Source organism: Cetorhinus maximus, chromosome 8, assembly GCF_964194155.1.
Source record: "Cetorhinus maximus chromosome 8, sCetMax3.hap1.1, whole genome shotgun sequence".
In the NCBI taxonomy this organism is placed as follows: Eukaryota; Metazoa; Chordata; class Chondrichthyes; order Lamniformes; family Cetorhinidae; genus Cetorhinus; species Cetorhinus maximus.
This window is the reverse complement of record NC_135886.1, coordinates 120,558,963-120,576,725: the sequence shown is the minus strand read 5'-3', so window position 1 is coordinate 120,576,725 and position 17,763 is coordinate 120,558,963. Positions and strand designations below refer to the sequence as shown.

Below are 17,763 nucleotides of genomic sequence, written 5' to 3'. Positions count from 1 at the left end.
CTTCATGTTGACCCACTTGAAGTAAAATATGGTTCTGCACTGGCTCCCACATGAGGGATAACAATCACCTTACAAAACCCCAGTCCACATTTGCTGCATAAAAGGGGAGGTGGAGGGAATATTTTTTTAAAAAACACAGAGAAGGGGGGAAGGTATCGCAAGGTTAGAAAAGCTTCGTCGTGCTACTATTGCGCTTTTGTATTTCTGAAGCCAGCAACAAACTTCGCTGCAGCTGTTGCTCGGCCACCCGAGCAGCCTCTGGTCGGTTGACCCCCGGAGCAGCCTCTGGTCGGCCACCCGGGCCCCGAGCGGCCGGGAAATGGAGTCGGTGTTTGTGACAGTCGGGACAACCAGCTTCGATGAACTGATCCAAGAAGTGTCATCTGAAAGGGCGACTCGGGTGAGTGGACTCGGTAACTGGACGAGAGGAGGCGGGGTGGGGGGAGAAAGAGGGAAGGGGGGGAAGGGGATGGAGAGGGAGAGTGGGTGGGTGGTGGGGAGGGGGTGAGGAGGGGGAGTGGGGGGGTGGGGGGGTGGGGAAAGAGTGGTGGGGAGGGGGGGAAGAGTGGGGGGGAGGGGGGGAAGAGTGGGGGGGAGGGGGGGAAGAGTGGGGGGGAGGGGGGGAAGAGTGGGGGGGAAGAGTGGGGGGTGAGGGGGGAGGAAGAGTGGGGGGTGAGGGGGGGGGGAAGAGTGGGGGGTGAGGGGGGGGGGAAGAGTGGGGGGGGGGAAGAGTGGGGGGGGGGGAAGAGTGGGGGGGGAGGGAGTGAGGAGGGGGGGAAGAGTGGGGGGCGTGAGGAGGGGGGGAAGAGTGGGGGGCGTGAGGAGGGGGGAAGAGTGGGGGGCGTGAGGAGGGGGTGGGTGGGGGGCGTGAGGAGGGGGTGGGTGGGGGGCGTGAGGAGGGGGTGGGTGGGGGGCGTGAGGAGGGGGTGGGTGGGGGGCGTGAGGAGGAGGGGGTGGGTGGGGGGCGTGAGGAGGAGGGGGTGGGTGGGGGGCGTGAGGAGGAGGGGGTGGGTGGGGGGCGTGAGGAGGAGGGGGTGGGTGGGGGGCGTGAGGAGGGGGTGGGTGGGGGGCGTGAGGAGGGGGTGGGTGGGGGGCGGGAGGAGGGGGTGGGTGGGGGGCGGGAGGGGAGGAGGGTGGGGGGGCAGGCAGGGTGGGGGTGAAGAGGTTGAGGGGTGGGGGAGAGGGGTGTGAGGAGGTTGGGGGGTGGGGGGGAGGAGGGGTGGTGAGGAGGTTGGAGGGTGGGGGGGAGGAGGGGTGTTGTGGAGGGTGGAGGGGTGGTGAGGGGGGAGGGGGGTGTGAGGAGGTTGGGTGAGGTGCGGGGTGAGGGGGGGTGAGGTGCGGGGTGAGGGGGGGGTGAGGTGCGGGGTGGGGGGGGTGAGGTGAGGGGGGGTGAGGTGGATGGTGGGGTGAGGTGGATGGGGGGAGGAAGGGGGTGAGGGGAGGGAGGGGGAGAGAGTGTGCAGAGAGTGGAGGGTGGGGTGAGAGGGAAGTGGGCGCAGAGAGAGTTGGGGGAAAGAGTGGTGCGGGGGGATTGGTCTAGGTGGGATAGAGGAACCAAGGGATCTCAGAGTACAAATGCATTAATCACTAAAATTTGCGCTACAGGTTAGCAAGGCCACAAAAAAAAAAGCTATTCAAGCACTCAGTTTTATTTCTCGAGAGATAGAATTGAAATGTAGGGAAGTCATTGCTGGTCACCTGCAGTCATTGCCAACCTGCTAGTCACTGCCTGCCAACCTGAAAAAAACCCATTTATTCCTACTCCCTGTTTCCTGTCTGCTAACCAATTCTCAATCCATGCCAATGCCCATGCAATGAGATGGGGTTAATTAATAATCTTCTTGTGCGGGGTCCTTTAGGGAACAATGACCATAACATGAGAGAATTCTTCCTTAGGTTGGAAAGTGAAGTAGCCTGATCTGAAACTAGGGTCCTAAATCTAAAGCAAGGAAACTATGAAGGTATGAGGCGTGAGTTGGCTAAGGTCGATTGGGGACCTTCATTAAACATGACAGTGGATAGGCTATAGTTAATATTTAAGGAACAAATGTATGCATTGCAACAGTTATACCTTTCTGGTGCAAAAACACAACAAAGGAAAACTGGCCCAACTGTGGCTAACAGAAGAAATTAAGGATAGTATCAGATCCAAAGAGGAGTCATATAAAGTTGCTGGAAAAAGTAGCAAGCCTGAGGATTGGGAGCAGTTTAGAATTCAGCAAAGGAGGACCAAGATTGGTTGAGAGGGGAAGGATGGAGTACAAGAGTAAACTTGCAAGGAACATAAAAAAGGACTGTAAAAGCTTCTATAAGTATGTAAGAAGAAAAAAATTAGTGAAGCGAACCTATCTGTATTAAGTGTTTGTAGCTCGAGGGGCTTTGGATTCGAGTTGAGGAGCTGGAGCCCAAGTTGCAGACATTGCGTCATATCAAGGTGGGGAAAGTTACCTGGACACTTTGCCCAGGAGGCTGTCATACCCCTCATTAGGTAATTCAAATTTGGTCTGTGATCACGGAGGGTATGACTGCAGGTGAGGCAGATATGGGGACCCAGGGAGTAGCGTTCGAGGAGCCACAGCCCCTGCAATTGTCCAACAGTTACGAGGTTCTTGCAAGCTGTGTGGTCGAGAGCGGGGACTGCAGTGAGGATGAGCGGACTAACCACAGCATCGTGGGAGCCATTCAAGTTGGGGGAGGAAATAGGAACGTAGTAGTGGTAGGGGACAGTATAATTAGGGGGATAGATACTGTTCTCTGCAGCCAAGAGCTTGAGTCCTGAAGGCTGTGTTGCCTGCCCGGTGCCAGGGTTAAGGACATCTCCTCAGGGCTGAAGAGGAACTTGGAGTGGGAGGGGAGGGTTCCAGTTGTCATCGTCTGCATTGGTACCAACGACATTGATAGGACTAGAAAGGAGGTTCTGCTGAAAGAATTTGAACAGTTAGTAGCTAAATTAAAAAGCAGAACCTCCAAGGTAGTAATCTTGGGATTATTACATGAGTCACAGGCAAACTGGCATAGGGTAAATAAAGTCAAGGAGTTAAATGCGTGGCTCAAAGATTGGTGTGGGAGGAATGAGTTTTAATTCATGGGGCGCTGGCACCAGTACTGGTGTAGAAGGAAGCTGTTCCAGTGGGACGATCTTCGCTTGAACCGCGCTGGGACCATTGTGCTGGCAAATCGAGTAACTAAGGCTGTAGAGAGGGCTTTCAACCAAATAGAAGGGGGGAGGGTTCTGGAGAGGGGATACGTAGGCTTACAAAGCAAAAGGATACGGTAGCATTGCAGGGCAGCTATTTAGGTAATGACACCCAGAGTGTGACAGAAAGGGACAGAGTGCACAAACATTTAAAAAAACAGCAGCAAATAGGGTCAAAGGGGGGGAAAAAATGGCAAAATGAATGGCTCTTTATTTAAATGCACGTAGTGTTCAGAACAAAATAAATGAATTAACGGTCGAAATATTGGTTAATGGGTATGATCTTATAGCCATTACAGAGATATGGTTACAAGGAGACTAAAGCTGGGAACTGAATATTCAAGGGTATGTGACTTTTTGAAAGGACAGGCAGGAAAGAAAAGGTGGTGGGGTAGCTTTGTTAGTACGAGATGGAATAAATATGATAGCAAGAAATGATCTTGGATCGAAAGATGTACAATCCATGTGGGTGGAGGTAAAAAAATAACAAGGGGAAGAAGGCACTGTTGGGAGTAGTCTATAGGCCCCCTAACAGTAGCTATACTGCAGGACAGAGAATAAATTGAGATAATGAGGGCAAGTTAAAAAGGCAGTCCATTAATTATGGGTGACTTTAATCTTCATGTAGATTGGGAAAATCAAATTGGCAGAGGTAGCCACAAGCAAGAATTCATAGAATGCATTTGGGACAGTTTCTTTGAACAATATATTTTGGATCCAACCAGGATCAGACTATTTTGGATCTGGTAATGTGATATGAGGCAGGTTTAATAAATGATCTCAGAGTAAACAATCCCCTAGGAAACAGTGACCATAACATGGTAGAATTTAGCATTCAGTTTTGAGAGTGAGAAACTTTGATCGGAAACAACTGTGCTAAACTTAAATAGCGTAATTAAAAAAGGAATGAGGGCAGAGTTGGCTGGAGTGGACTGGGAAAGGAGTTAAGCAGAAAACACGGTTGATGAACAATGACAGACGTTTAAGAAAATAGTTCATGGCTCACAACAAAAATATACTCCAGTGAGGAAGAAGGATTCTAGGAAGGGATAAAATAACCATGGCTAACCAAGGAAGTTAAGGGTTGTATCAAAGTGAAAGGAAAAACATACAATGTGGCAAAGATTAGTGGTAAGCCAGAGGGTTGGGAAAGTTTTAAAAACCAACAAAAAATCACCAAAAAATAATAGAGGGAGAAAATAAACTTTCAGGGTAAACTGGCAAATAATATAAAAACGTACAGTAAGAGCTTCTTTAAATATATAATAAGGAAGAGAGAGGCCAAAGTGAATATAGGCCCCTTAGATAATGAGGCTGGGGAAATAATAATGGGGAACCAGGAAATGGCAGAGGAGTTGAATAAATACTTTGCATCAGTCTTCACGGTAGAAGACACTAATAGGATTCCAAAAATACTAAATAATCAGGCAAAATGGGGGTGTGGTGAGGGGGAAATAAATACAATAACTATCACTGGAGAAAAAGTTCTAGGGGCTAAAGGCTGGTAAGTCCCCTGAACCTGATTGGTTGCACCCCAGGATATTAAATGAAGGAGCTACAGAGATATTGGATGTACTAGTAGTAATCTTCAAAGAATCCTTAGATTCTAGAAAAGTCCCAGAGGATTGGAAAACTGCCAATGTTCAAAAAGGGAGGGAGACAAAAAAACCGGTAACTATAAGCCAGTTAGCTTAACATCCGTCATTGGGAAAATGTTAAGAGTCTCTTTAGCAGAGCATTTAGAAATGCATAATGTAATCAAGCAGAGTCAGCATGGCTCTGAAGGGAAATCATGGCTGACAAATTTATTCAAATTCTTTGAGGTAACAAGCAGGATAGATAAAGGGGAACCAGTAGATGTAATATATTTGGATTTCCAAAAGGCGTTTGATAAGGTATCGCACACAAGGCTACTTAATAAGACAAGAGCCTGTGGTGTTGGGGGTGGTATATTAGCATGGATAGAGGATTGGCTAACTAATAGAAGACAGAGTTGGGATAAGGGGGACATTTTCAGGATGGCAACCTGTAACTAGTGGAGTGCCACAGGGATCAGTGCTGGGGCCACAATTATTTACAATATATATTAATGACTTGGATGAGGGAAGTGAATGTACTATCGGCAAGTTTACAGATACAGAAAATGGGTGGGAAGGCAAGCAGTGAGAATGACACAGAGTATACAGAGGGATATAGACAGGTTAAGTGAGTAGGCAAAAACTTGGCAGATGGAATATAATGTAGGAAAATGTGAGGTTATGCACTTTGGCAGGAAGAACAGAGGAACTGAACATTATTTAAATGGAGAAAGACTGCAGAAAGCTGCAGGACTGAGGGATTTGAGGGTCCTCGTGCATGAATCCCAAAAAGCTAGCATACAAGTTCAGCAGGTAATAGGGAAGGTAAATGGAATGTTGGCCTTTATTTCAAAGGAAATGGAGTATAAAAATAGGGAAGTCTTGCTAAAACTATACAAGGCACTAGTTAGACCACATCTAAAATACTGTGAACAGTTTTGGTCCCCTTCTCAAAGGAAAGATATACTGGCATTGGAGGCAGTATACAAAAGGTTCTCTAGGTTGATCCTGGGTATGGAGAGATTTTCTTATGAGGAGAGGTTGAGTAGGTTGGCCCTACACTCATTGGAATTTAGAAGAATGAGAGGTGACCTTGTTGAAACATATAAGATTCTTAGGGAGCTTGACAGGGTAGAGGCTGAGAGGCTGATTCCCCTTGTGGGAGAGTCCAGGACCAGAGGGCAAATAATCTCAGAGTAAGGGGTCGCCCATTTAAGACAGAGATAAGGAGGAATTTCTTCTTTCAGAGGGTAGTGAATCTGTGGAATTCTTTACCGCAGAGGGCTGTAGAGGCTGGGTCGTTAAGTATATTCAAGGCTGAGATAGACAGATCAGAAAGGGAATCTAGGATTATGGGGAAAAGGCAGGAAAGTGGAGTTGAGGATTACCAGATCAGCCATGATTTCATTGAATGGCAGAGCAGACTCAATGGGCTGAATGGCCTACTTCTGCTCCTATGTCTTATGGTCTATGGTTTTACGAAGACAGATGTAGGTCCCTTACAGTGCGAAACAGGAGAATTTATAGTCGAGAACAAGGATATGGTAGTGCAATTAAATAACTACTTTAGTTCTGTTTTCACGGAGGAAGACTCAAATAACCTCCCAGAAATACTAGGAAACCAAAGGTCCAGTAGGGAGAAGGTATTGAAGGAAATTATTATTACTGAAAAAACAGTGCTGGAAATTAATGGGAATGAAAGCTGATAAGTACACCGGGCCTGATAATCTACATCCCAGGGTACGAAAGGAGGTGGCTATGGAAATAGCGGATGTGTTGGTTGTCATCTTCCAAAATTCTGTAGATTCTGGAACAGTCCCGGCATATTGGAGGGTGGCAAATGTAACCCCACTATTTAAAAAATGAGGGAGGGAAAATCAGGGAATTACAGACCGGTTAGCCTAACATAAGTGGTAGGGAAAATGTTAGAGTCTGTTATAAAGGATGTGATAACAGGACACTTAGAAAATATAAATGGGATTTGACATGGATTTATGAAAGGGAAATCATGACAAACCTGCTGGGTTTCCATCACCTTACTAATTATGAATGTTAAACTCACTGATCTCTGCTTCCTGAGTTACTTTTGCTACTTTAAAAAAATTAGGAGTAACATCTGGTCCTCAGGCCCTTCTCCAGTATTCAGTGATTTCTGCAAGATTTGTGCCAGAGTTCCAGCAATTTCTACCTTTAGTTCCTTAAGGATTTTCACATGCATCTTATTCAACCCCTAAGATTTATTTATCTCGCTTTCACAGCTTTTCAGTACTGAATTAACGTGGGAACTGTCCCTCTATTGTAATAAAAACAAAAAACTACTGCGGATGCTGGAAATCCAAAACAAAAACAGAATTACCTGGAAAAACTCAGCAGGTCTGGCAGCATCAGCGGAGAAGAAAAGAGTTGACGTTTCGAGTCCTCATGACCCTTCAGCAGAACTGAGTGAAGTTAGGAGAAGGGTGAAATATAAGCTGGTTTAAGGTGGTGGGGGGGGAGGTGGTTGTAGGGACAAGCAAGCAGTGTCCGGCCCATCTCCCGCGCATCCGCCCTCATGCCTTCTCCTCCCTCCCAGAAACATGATAGGGTCCCCCTTGTCCTCACTTATCACCCCACCAGCCTCCGCATTCAAAGGATCATCCTCCGTCATTTCCGCCAACTCCAGCATGATGCCACCACCAAACACATCTTCCCTTCACCCCCCCTGGCGGCATTCCGTAGGGATCGTTCCCTCTGGGTCACCATGGTCCACTCCTCCATCACCCCCTACTCCTCAACCCCCACCTATGGCACCTCCCCATGCCCACGCAGAAGATGCAACACCTGCCCCTTCACTTCCTCTCTCCTCACCGTCCAAGGGCCCAAACACTCCTTTCAAGTGAAGCAGCATTTCACTTGCATTTCCCCTAACTTAGTCTACTGCATTCGTTGCTCCCAATGCGGTCTCCTCTACATTGGAGAGACCAAACGCAAACTGGGCGACCGCTTTGCAGAACACCTGCGATCTGTCTGCAAGAAAGACCCAAACCTCCCTGTCGCTTGCCATTTTAACACTCCACCCTGCTCTCTTGCCCACATGTCTGTCCTTGGCTTGCTGCATTGTTCCAGTGAAGCCCAACGCAAACTGGAGGAACAGCACCTCATCTTCCGACTAGGCACTTTACAGCCTTCCGGGCCGAATATTGAATTCAACAACTTTAGATCTTAAACTCCCTCCCCCATTTCCATTTCTTCCCCCTCCCTTTTGCTTTTTCCATAATTTATATAGATTTTTCTTTTCCCACCTATTTCCATTATTTTTAAATCTATAACTGTAATACCCTGTCAGTCTTTCCACCCCACCCCCACTAGAGCTGTACCTTGAGTGTCCTGCCATCCATTCTTAATTAGCACATTCTCTTAGATAATATCACCACCTTCAACACCTCTTTGTTCCTTTTGTCTGTGACATCTTTTGATTATCTGCTCCTATCACTGCTTGTTTGTCCCTACAACCACCCCGCCCCCCCCCCCCAACTTCTCCCCCCCACACCTTAAACCAGCTTATATTTCACCCCTCTCCTAACTTCACTCAGTTCTGTTGAAGGGTCATGAGGACTCGAAACGTCAACTCTTTTCTTCTCCGCCGATGCTGCCAGACCTGCTGAGTTTTTCCAGGTTATTCTGTTTTTGTCCTCTATTGTAATATTGGTTTGTTGCCGATTGCTATCCTGTTCAGATTTGTTGTGATACAACAATATCACTTATTGTTCACTCTTAGATTCTTCAAGATTTGGGCTACAGAAAGCTGATTCTTCAGATTGGCCGTGGCTCTGTTGAACCAAAGCCTTTAGTTGGAACAAATTTTACTCTTGAAGTTTATAGGTTCAAGGATTCAATAGCAGATGACATACAGAATGCTGCACTCGTTATCAGTCATGCTGGTAAGCGTTGATTCTGTGTTTTGATAAACAAAGAAAAAGTCTTGCACTTATATAGCGCCTTTAATGACCAAAGCACTTTACAAACAATGAAGTACTTACTGAAGTGTGGTCATAGTTGAAATGTCAGAAATGTGGCAGCAAATTTGCACACAGTAAACTCCCACAAACAGCAATATGATAATTAAAGTAAAATACTGCAGATGCTGGAGATCAGAAATAAAAATAAAAAGTACTGGAAAGACTCAGCAGGTCTGGCAGCATCTATGGAGAGAGAAAAAGGGTTAATGTTACAAGTCCAATAGGACGATGACTTCTTCCGAAAGGAAGAGGAGGGAGTGAAGCATGGTACACTCTAACTCCTCTGCTGATGACTCAGTAATGTAAATATATTGTCTATTCAACAGCATCTTCCAAATCCATGACCCCTACTGCCTAGAAATACAAGGGCAGCGGGCACATGAGAACACCAACACTTGCAAGTTCCCCTCCAAGTCACATACCATCCTGACTTGGAAACATATTGCTGTCCTTCATTGTTGCTGGGTCAAAATCTGGAACTCCCTACATAACAGCACTGTTGGTGTACCTACACCAGTTGGACTGCAGCGGTTCAAAGTAGCAGCTCACCACTACCTTCTCAAGGGCATTTAAGGATGGGCAATAAGCACATCCCATGAACTAATTAAAACAAAATAACAATGAGCATGTACGGTTTATTCAACTACGGGGGGTATTCTTAATTGTGCCCATTCCTATCATCACCAATGGCAACACAGCACTTCCAGCAAGTGTCTCTGGATAGTAAACAGGAAACCTGGCAGATTTTCCTTTGCTTAGCCAAGCAGCACTAAAGCTAATTATAATGCTCCAACTACTATTGTGAATGAGATCAACTAACAGCACAGACTGAAGATGGAATCTGTGTCCTTCCTGATCTGTATTAGCTCATTTAACTTGCCAGATAAATTAAGTAAATATTGAGGAGAGAAATTCAGTGTTCAGAGTAGAGATTGTAATATTGGAATTTAACCATCATTAAGCTGTTAATTTAAAATATTTTCTTGTAACTGTTACTCAGGCTTGTGGTAATTCCATAGAATCTCCAGCACAGAAACTGGCCATTTGGTTCAACTGACCTACCCCTGTGTTTATACTTCACATGAGCCTATTCCAACCTTGCCCTCATATCCCTCAAATCCCTCAGCTCCCTTTTGCCTCATGTATGCCTCAGGCCTTTCCTTATATGTGTCAATTCTATCTGTTTGAACAGCAAGTTCCACGTTTTCACCCTGTGTGAAGAAATCCCTCTTAAATTCTTCATTTCATCTGTCACTGGTTCTCTTATTTTTATGCTCTTTTGTACTAGATTCACCCACGTGGAAAGTTTCTCCACATCTATGCTATCGCAGCCATTTATAATTTTAAATACCTTTATCCTGTAACGTCATGTGAGAATAGACATTAGCTCCCTGCTTTCATATTCTATTCCTCTAGAACTCAGTACTTTGGATATTTTTGTTAGTCAGCAACATGCAATGCACTTATTATTGTTTGCATCACATACAAAGGCCTAATGTTAGCAAAAGGGCTCAAATGTCCACTGGATTATATAATATTTCTGATGCTATCTGTTGTCTCAATGACAATAACACCAGGGATTAATTAAGTTTTTAAAAAGCACCTCCAAAAGCAAATTTGTCAGTATCATCAAAATGAATGTGAGAAAGCAGTGCAATAGAGCCAGATGTATTTTTGTACAGATTGCTGGAGATATATTTTTCTTGTACTTAATTTTTCTCACTATAATGCACATCCAGGTGCTGGCAGTTGCCTGGAGACCCTTGAAGCTGGAAAGCCCCTCATAGTTGTCATTAATGAGAAGCTGATGAACAATCACCAATTGGAACTAGCCAAACAGCTGCACCGAGATAGTCATCTTGTGTATTGCACTTGCAGGTAGGGATAATTGTTTATAAAACTGAAGGGTTGCAAGAGTTAATTTTTTTTAAAAGTTTCCCTTTTAACATGTACTCACATTCATGCCACACCCCTTGTGACCAGGGGTGTACTCTATTTTGCATTATGAAGTCTGACCAAAAAAAGTTCTAGAGCCATTACATGAATGTCACTGCTCTCGGTATTACCTAAGAGACAGTGTCAGCCTGCGGGTGGCTGCTAAGATTCAGCTTCAGTATGTCGAGCTTTCGCTCATCCAAAAAGTGAGGTGTCTGTGGGACTTAACGATTGTCTACTTTGGTAACAATTTTAAATATTGATCGTTTGCTTGTGTATGCATGCATGAGTTTTGTTTTCTGATTTTTTTTAAAATGGTAAAGTATTTTCTAAAACAGCTCCCTGAAAGTCAGTGGGTCATTGGATATGATATTGAGCAATAATAACCGGGGGTACTGGATTTTTATTTCAGGCTGGTTTTGTGTTAGCAAACGGGAATAAGAACAGATGGTGGTGACAAAGGGGAAAAAAAAGAGGGTTTCTATTCCTAATTGCTATTCGGTGACTCCTGTTGTGTTGTCTGGAAAATCTGATGAAAGGTCATCAGCCTGAAACTTTAACCCTGTTTCTCTCTCCACAGCTTTTGCCAGACCTCCTGAGTATTAGGATCAGGTTGATTGTAATGCCGTCAATAGCCAGATAGCCTAATTGCACTCATTGCCTAGGTTGATGTGTGAAGAATGGTCAGTTGCGCAAGTTGGCAGAACAGCACGAGGATGACATAAAAATCAGAAGGGTGACCTGGCAGAGCATTGAGAGAACTACTCCATTTTAGATGAAAATAAAACACTAGATGGAGTATTTTCAGTGCTCTTGATCCTCCTAGATTTAGCATCGGTTTGTTTCAGAGTTATATTATTTTCTCATTATGGTCATATTTTTGCACAGATTCAATTTTTGGAACATTTTCTTAATGTCAAATTTATGTTGGCTGCTGGAGAAAGTTTCTACTGTGAAGGAATAAACCTAGTGCTTTTTTAAAAAAGCAGTTTTCATTTTTTAAGTATTAGGTTTTGCACCTCTGTAACCCAGGAGTGCTCAGAATCATAGAGCCGTTAACCACACAGGGGCCATTCAGACCATTGGGTCATTGCCAGCTCTCTTTGGATCAATCCAGTCAATCCCATTCCCCTGCTCTATCCCTATATCCCTGCAAGTTTATTTTTCTCAAGTGCCCATCCAATTTATTTTTGGAATCATTCATTGTCTCTGCTTCCACCACCGTTGTAGGCAGAGAGTGCCAGGGCATTATCATGTATAAAGGCTTTTCCTCATGTCCCACCTTCATCTCTTTCCCTTAATATTAAATCTGTGTCTCCTAGACCTTGTGCCATCAGCTAATGGGAACAGCTTTTCTTTGTCTACCTATCTGAACTTGTCATAATCTTGTACACCTCTTATCAAATATCTCTTCAATCTCCTTTGCTCCAAACAGTACAACACAGGCTTCTCCAACCTAACCTTGTAGTTAAGATCCCTCATTCCTGGAAAGATTCTGGCAAATCTCTACACCCTCTGTAGCCTTCACATCCTATCTGAAGTGTGGTGACCAGAATTGGAAACAATATCCTAGTTATGGCCTAACCAGAGATTTATAAAGCTTTATAAAAGTTCAGCATAAGTTCCCTGCTTTTGTACTTGTTATGATCCAGTTAGGGGCCAGTAAGTTCTTTTATAAAGTAGACAAAATTTGAAATCCCAATTACTTACTAAGAAAATAAATCCACAAGATTCCATGGTTATAAACAAACAGAAGCATTTTTCTATACAAGAGTCAACAAAGCAAACAGTCAATACTTTCTATCTTATACTCTAACATATAAAAATAACAAGTTAAACATGAATTGACAGGCAAACTGTAGTCAAACACATCAAACTGTATGTTAAACGGCAGACATAACCAAGTCAGATCCTACAAGTTTCTCAGCAACCCACCCAGATGTGAGTGATCACTGTAAGTTACAAAAATCCTTTAAACGCTGTTCAAACGAGGGATTTCAGCTCCCCTCCTTTGAGGATATAACCTCCAATTTCCCTCAATGCCGCTCCAACTCAGCTTGGAAACCCTCTTGATTCTTCTGCCTGCACTGAGCTGTCAGGCTGACTGGAATCCAGCTCAGATTGCCCCAATGTCTGCTCACCTCCCAACCGCTGAATCTGTTTGAAACTGCAACCAATTGGGTTGGCCAGGCTGCACCCCAGCAACTAACCACTGACATAATCCCTGCTATCAAGCTGTACTGAGCTGACAGCCACTGCTCACCATGGGCTTCTCTCTGCCTCAGCTGCCAGTTTCATGGAGCAGACAGCTTCATTGAGCTGACACCTGCTCCAGGGCTTCTCTGAACCCCATCTCCTCACAACATGGAGCTACCACAGCTCTAGTGCTTCTCTGAGCCCCAGATGCATGTAGCTAACAACAGCACTTCAATTGTCATCTCTTCAGCTCCGACCTAACCTTGTCACATGGGCTCATTTTTCACACCACACACCTGGTCACATGGGCAACATTTTTCACGCCATCTCACCAGCTGTCAAAATAAACCCAGAGCCCAGCGTGTGTGCTGCCGCGCTGTGCTTACACCGGATACCCGAGCATGCTAGGAGCTGTAGTCCTCAGCCCAGACCCGAAAATACGAAAAAGAAATCCACAAACATAGATTCCCTCACATACTCAATACCTCTATTTATGAAGCCCAAGTTCCCTGTAATACACTGCAGTCCCCATAGTACCGTAATGGGGGGTAGGGGGGAGCGGCGGGGAAACGGGTCCTTGGTTTAATATCTCATCTGAAAAAAACTGCCCCCTTGAACAGTGCACCATTCTCTCAGTACTACCATTCCAACAGTGCAGTGCTCCCTCAGTACTTGTCCTCTGATAGTGCAGCGCTCTGTCAGTGCTGACCCTCCCATGGTACTCCCTCACCCCCTACCCCCAGACAGAGCAGCACTCGTTCAAAGTACCCTTCTGGCAATCTAGTGTTTCCTCTGTACTGAATGGGCATTGGTGAGACCATGCCTGAGTACTGTGGACAGTTTTGGTCTCCTTACTTAAGGAAAAATATACTTGCATTGGAAGAAGTTCAGGGAAGGTTCACTAGGCTGGTTCCTGGGATGAAGGGGATATCTTATGAGGAAAGGTTGAGTAGGTTGGGCTTATATTCATTGGAGTTTAGAAAAATGAAAGGTGATCTTATTGAAACATGAAAGATTCTGACGGCGCTGGATAGGGTAGATGCTGAGAAGATGTTTCCTCTCCTGGTGAAATCTAGAACGAGGGGGCAGATTTTAAAAATAAGGGAACTTCTATTTACAAGGGAGATGAGGAGGAATTTCTTCTCTCAGAGGGTCTTTGGAATTCTCTTCCACAAAGAACAGTGGAGACTGTGTTATTGAATATATTCAACACTGAGTTAGACAGACTTTTGATCGATTAGAGAGTTAACGTTTATGGGGGCCAGACAGGAAAGTGGAGTTAAGGCCACATCAGATCAGCCATGATATTATTGAATGGCGGAGCAGGCATGATGGGCCGAATGGCCTACTCCTCCTGCTTCTTATGATCGAACTACTCTTTCAAACTGCTCTCCCTGCCACCTTCAAAGATCTATGCAAATGAACCCTCTGTCCCTTTAGTAATATCATCCTGGGGGTTACCATTGACCAGAAACTGAACAGGAGTAGCCATATAAATACTGTGGCTACAAGAACAAGTCAGAGGCTAGGAATCCTGCGGCGAGTTACTTGCCTCCTGACTCCCCAAAGCCTGTCCACCATCTACAAGACACAGCAGTGTGATGGAATACTCTCCACCTGCTTGGATGAGTGTAGCTCCAACAACATCAAGAAGCTTGACACCATTCAGGATAAAGCAGCCCACTTGATTGGCACCCCATCCAAAAAATAATTCACTTCCTCCACCACCAAAGCACAGTGGCAGCAGTGTTTACCATTTCCAAGATACACTGCAGCAACTCATCAAGGCTCCTTAGCACCTTCCAACCCATGACCGCTACTACCTAGAAGGACAAGGGCAGCAGATACATGGGAACACCACCTGGAAATTCCCCTCCAAGCCACCCACCATCCTGACTTGGAAACATATCGCCGTTCTTTCACTGTTGTGGGTCAAAATCCTGGAATTCCCTCCCTAACAGCACTCTGGGTGTAACTCTTTCGAGTACATTCACAGTTCTTGACTTTTTTTTTGTTCAAAGTCCTGGAGTGGGACATGAACCCACAACCTTCTGACTCAAAGGTGAGGGTGCTATGAACTGAGCCACAGCTGACACCTCTGTACTCTGGGTGTACCTGCCCATGATACTAAACTTGGTGTGTTGCAAATAGTGTAGATGATGCAAATCAGCTGCTTATGCCTATTGTAGTGACCCAGGCTATTAGTGCAGCTAAAATCAGCTAGCTAACTCAGTATACGCCAGAATGTCTGGTTTGTTTAAGGTAGTGCTGCACCTAATGCAGTATTTATTTACTGTTATCAGGGTGATAACAAAACACAAAATCTGTACTGAGTTTATGCATGCCAAACTACAAAACTCAGAAAAACTGATGAGCAGCTTCATAAAAAGCTATCTATGTCAGACAGCTGAAGCAATAAAGACTTTCATAAACTGCACAAAAGGATGATAAATGTTGGCCGTCCACCCAAAAAGCAGACGATTTGGAACTGTGGGTCCGATGCAAAATGTTCGGGTCTGAGCTTCGCCAAATACCATGTTGTTTAAGCTAGTAATATTTTCCCACTGATCCATCAATTCTCACTGATCTTGTCACTGTAGAAAAAGCTGGTATACAGTAATGATGCCCAGACCTTTAAAAGGATATGTCATTTAGCAAAAGGAATTAGTAATGGAAATGAATTATTGTTATATGTCCCAGGCAAATCATGTTGACCTTTTAGAATGTTCACAAACAAATTTTAAATCTATGAATTCTGGATAATGCATTATGTCTGATCTACACAATGTACATTTGCCTTTGCAAAAAACGTTTTATAAAGTTACAATGTACACTGGATTTGCCTAGACAATGTCCTTTGTGTAAATGTGTACTCTAGACTGGTTACTTTATAAGCAATGCATTACTTAGCCCTGTCAAAAGGTGCCGTGATGTCTTGAGCCAAGTTCATTACAATGAAGTTTCAGGAAGTAGAAACTGTTACTGCAGATCTCTAGCCACATTATTAACTCGCTTTTGCTTCTTGTTTCAGCACACTTTCTGAAACATTACAAAAATTGGACTTCACATCCTTGAAACCATTCCCACCAGGTCGCCCAGAAAAATTTTCAACATTTTTGGATAAAATCCTTGGATTCCAGTGACATTGACAGTAATTTTAAAGAATGATTGACTTTTTATTTCTATCTCTTTGGAATACCAACCTTCAAGAGCAACAAACTGAAGACCCACACTTATCCTGTGGATAGAAATTTAATCATTTCTGCCCCAGCTTTTGTAAAACAATTGTGAATGGAACCAGGAAAAGAATTATTGTCCAACAGAAATAAGACAATATTGTTTGAAAATTCATATGTGTAACAAATGTATCTTTCACACAACTCTTTTCCAACTGATGTTCCCTCATTTTATTACATGTATTTCTGCATGTAGATTCTGTTAACTAGAAAATATTTCTGCGTTTATGCAACATGAAAGCACCAAACAAGCAAGTATTGTTAAAGTAAAATCGTGTTTGTGTGTGAAGATGTAACCACCCAAAAGTTTACTTTTCAGCTCCTTTTCTCCTTGCTGGAGTAAATTTGCTTATATGTCAACAGTGCTTGGGCATCTCCAAGAACCCTTTCATTATGTGTGAACCCAGGCTATGAGCACCTGAAGGCTGTTCAGCTGTGGGCCACAGTTGAACCTGATCCCAATTGTTACTCTGACGTGCAATGATATTCTGGATCAGGAACCTTACTAGTTGATTTATCTCTTCACTTTCACCTCCTATCCTTTAAAATCTCGATTATGGACTATGTAATGCAGATTACAGAAGGGTCAGTGCAGGGAGATTAGTGGTAGGAATTTTCATAAAGAAAAGCTCTTGATATTGTTTACTACAAATTTATGGTTAATGTGGTGGATACAGTATTAACTGGTCTACAGGTTTCTGGGTTATTCCTTTTCTCTTTCTGGAATGTGGAAGTAACATTTGCCACTCTCCAGAGGTGTACAAAGCATATCATATAGATGGGCACAATATGTTAGGGGAGTTCTCTTTATTGGTGTGAGCAGTCAATACATCATGGTCAGAATGACAAATTATAAACTTTTTAATAAGTTCATTAGTAATGCCAAGGTTGCAATGTTCTTCATGTTATGGATTGCAGGGCAATTACAACATAGAAACAGTGCAATTCATAGTCTCACAAGCCTTTGCGTAAGTTTCTATCCTGTTCTCTATGAATCTCTTTATTCTTAGACCTATAGCTGCTCATTCTAGACCCCTTAATCACTGAAAAGAGTCTATTTCTATCTGCCCCATCCTTTTATCACTTTAAAATGCCTATGTCAAATCACCCATTAATCTCCTTTGTTCAGATCCAATTTTTCAAGTCATAGTTCATATTTGCATTTCACCAAATAAGGCAGCATCCTAGTGCTGAATCCTCAATTTCTTCAATATCCTTCCGAAATAGACCAAAATTGAACTACCGACTGTTATGAAGATTTTTGTATGGCTTCACCATTGCATCTTGATTTTTCTATATTCTGTAGCACAGTACAGTGCAGTAGTTTCAAAGCAATGTACTTACTTGTTACTTTAAAATTGCACATTTCATGATAAATGCCTGTTAAGGAATCTTTGGGATTGAGGGACATTGTTTGCCGTAGTTGGTCTGAGCTCCATGCTTGATGGCATCATCAACTTATTTCTATGGGACTACAAGTCAGAAAGCCCTCAGGCCCCGATGGTATGCATCCAACATACTGAAGGAAGTTGGGGAGGAAATAGTAGAAGCACCAATGAGGAGTTAGTGTTTCATAAATACAGAATGTGAGAGATTACAGTCCGTCTTCCACTATTTGAAGATGC

At 44.0% G+C, this 17,763-nt stretch overlaps 1 protein-coding gene across 1 annotated transcript in view; it reads left to right on the top strand.

The window, feature by feature from the left end:
- Positions 1 to 210: 210 nt before the first annotated feature.
- The window catches only part of LOC144683214 (UDP-N-acetylglucosamine transferase subunit ALG13-like), a 105,256-nt gene continuing 87,703 nt past the window's right edge, over positions 211 to 17,763 (top strand). The window contains exons 1-4 of the mRNA XM_078546171.1: positions 211 to 400; positions 8,531 to 8,693; positions 10,511 to 10,649; positions 15,934 to 16,042. Of these exons, the coding sequence (XP_078402297.1) occupies positions 320 to 400; positions 8,531 to 8,693; positions 10,511 to 10,649; positions 15,934 to 16,042 (492 nt within the window). The 5' untranslated portion in view covers positions 211 to 319. The remainder of the gene's footprint in view (positions 401 to 8,530; positions 8,694 to 10,510; positions 10,650 to 15,933; positions 16,043 to 17,763) is intronic.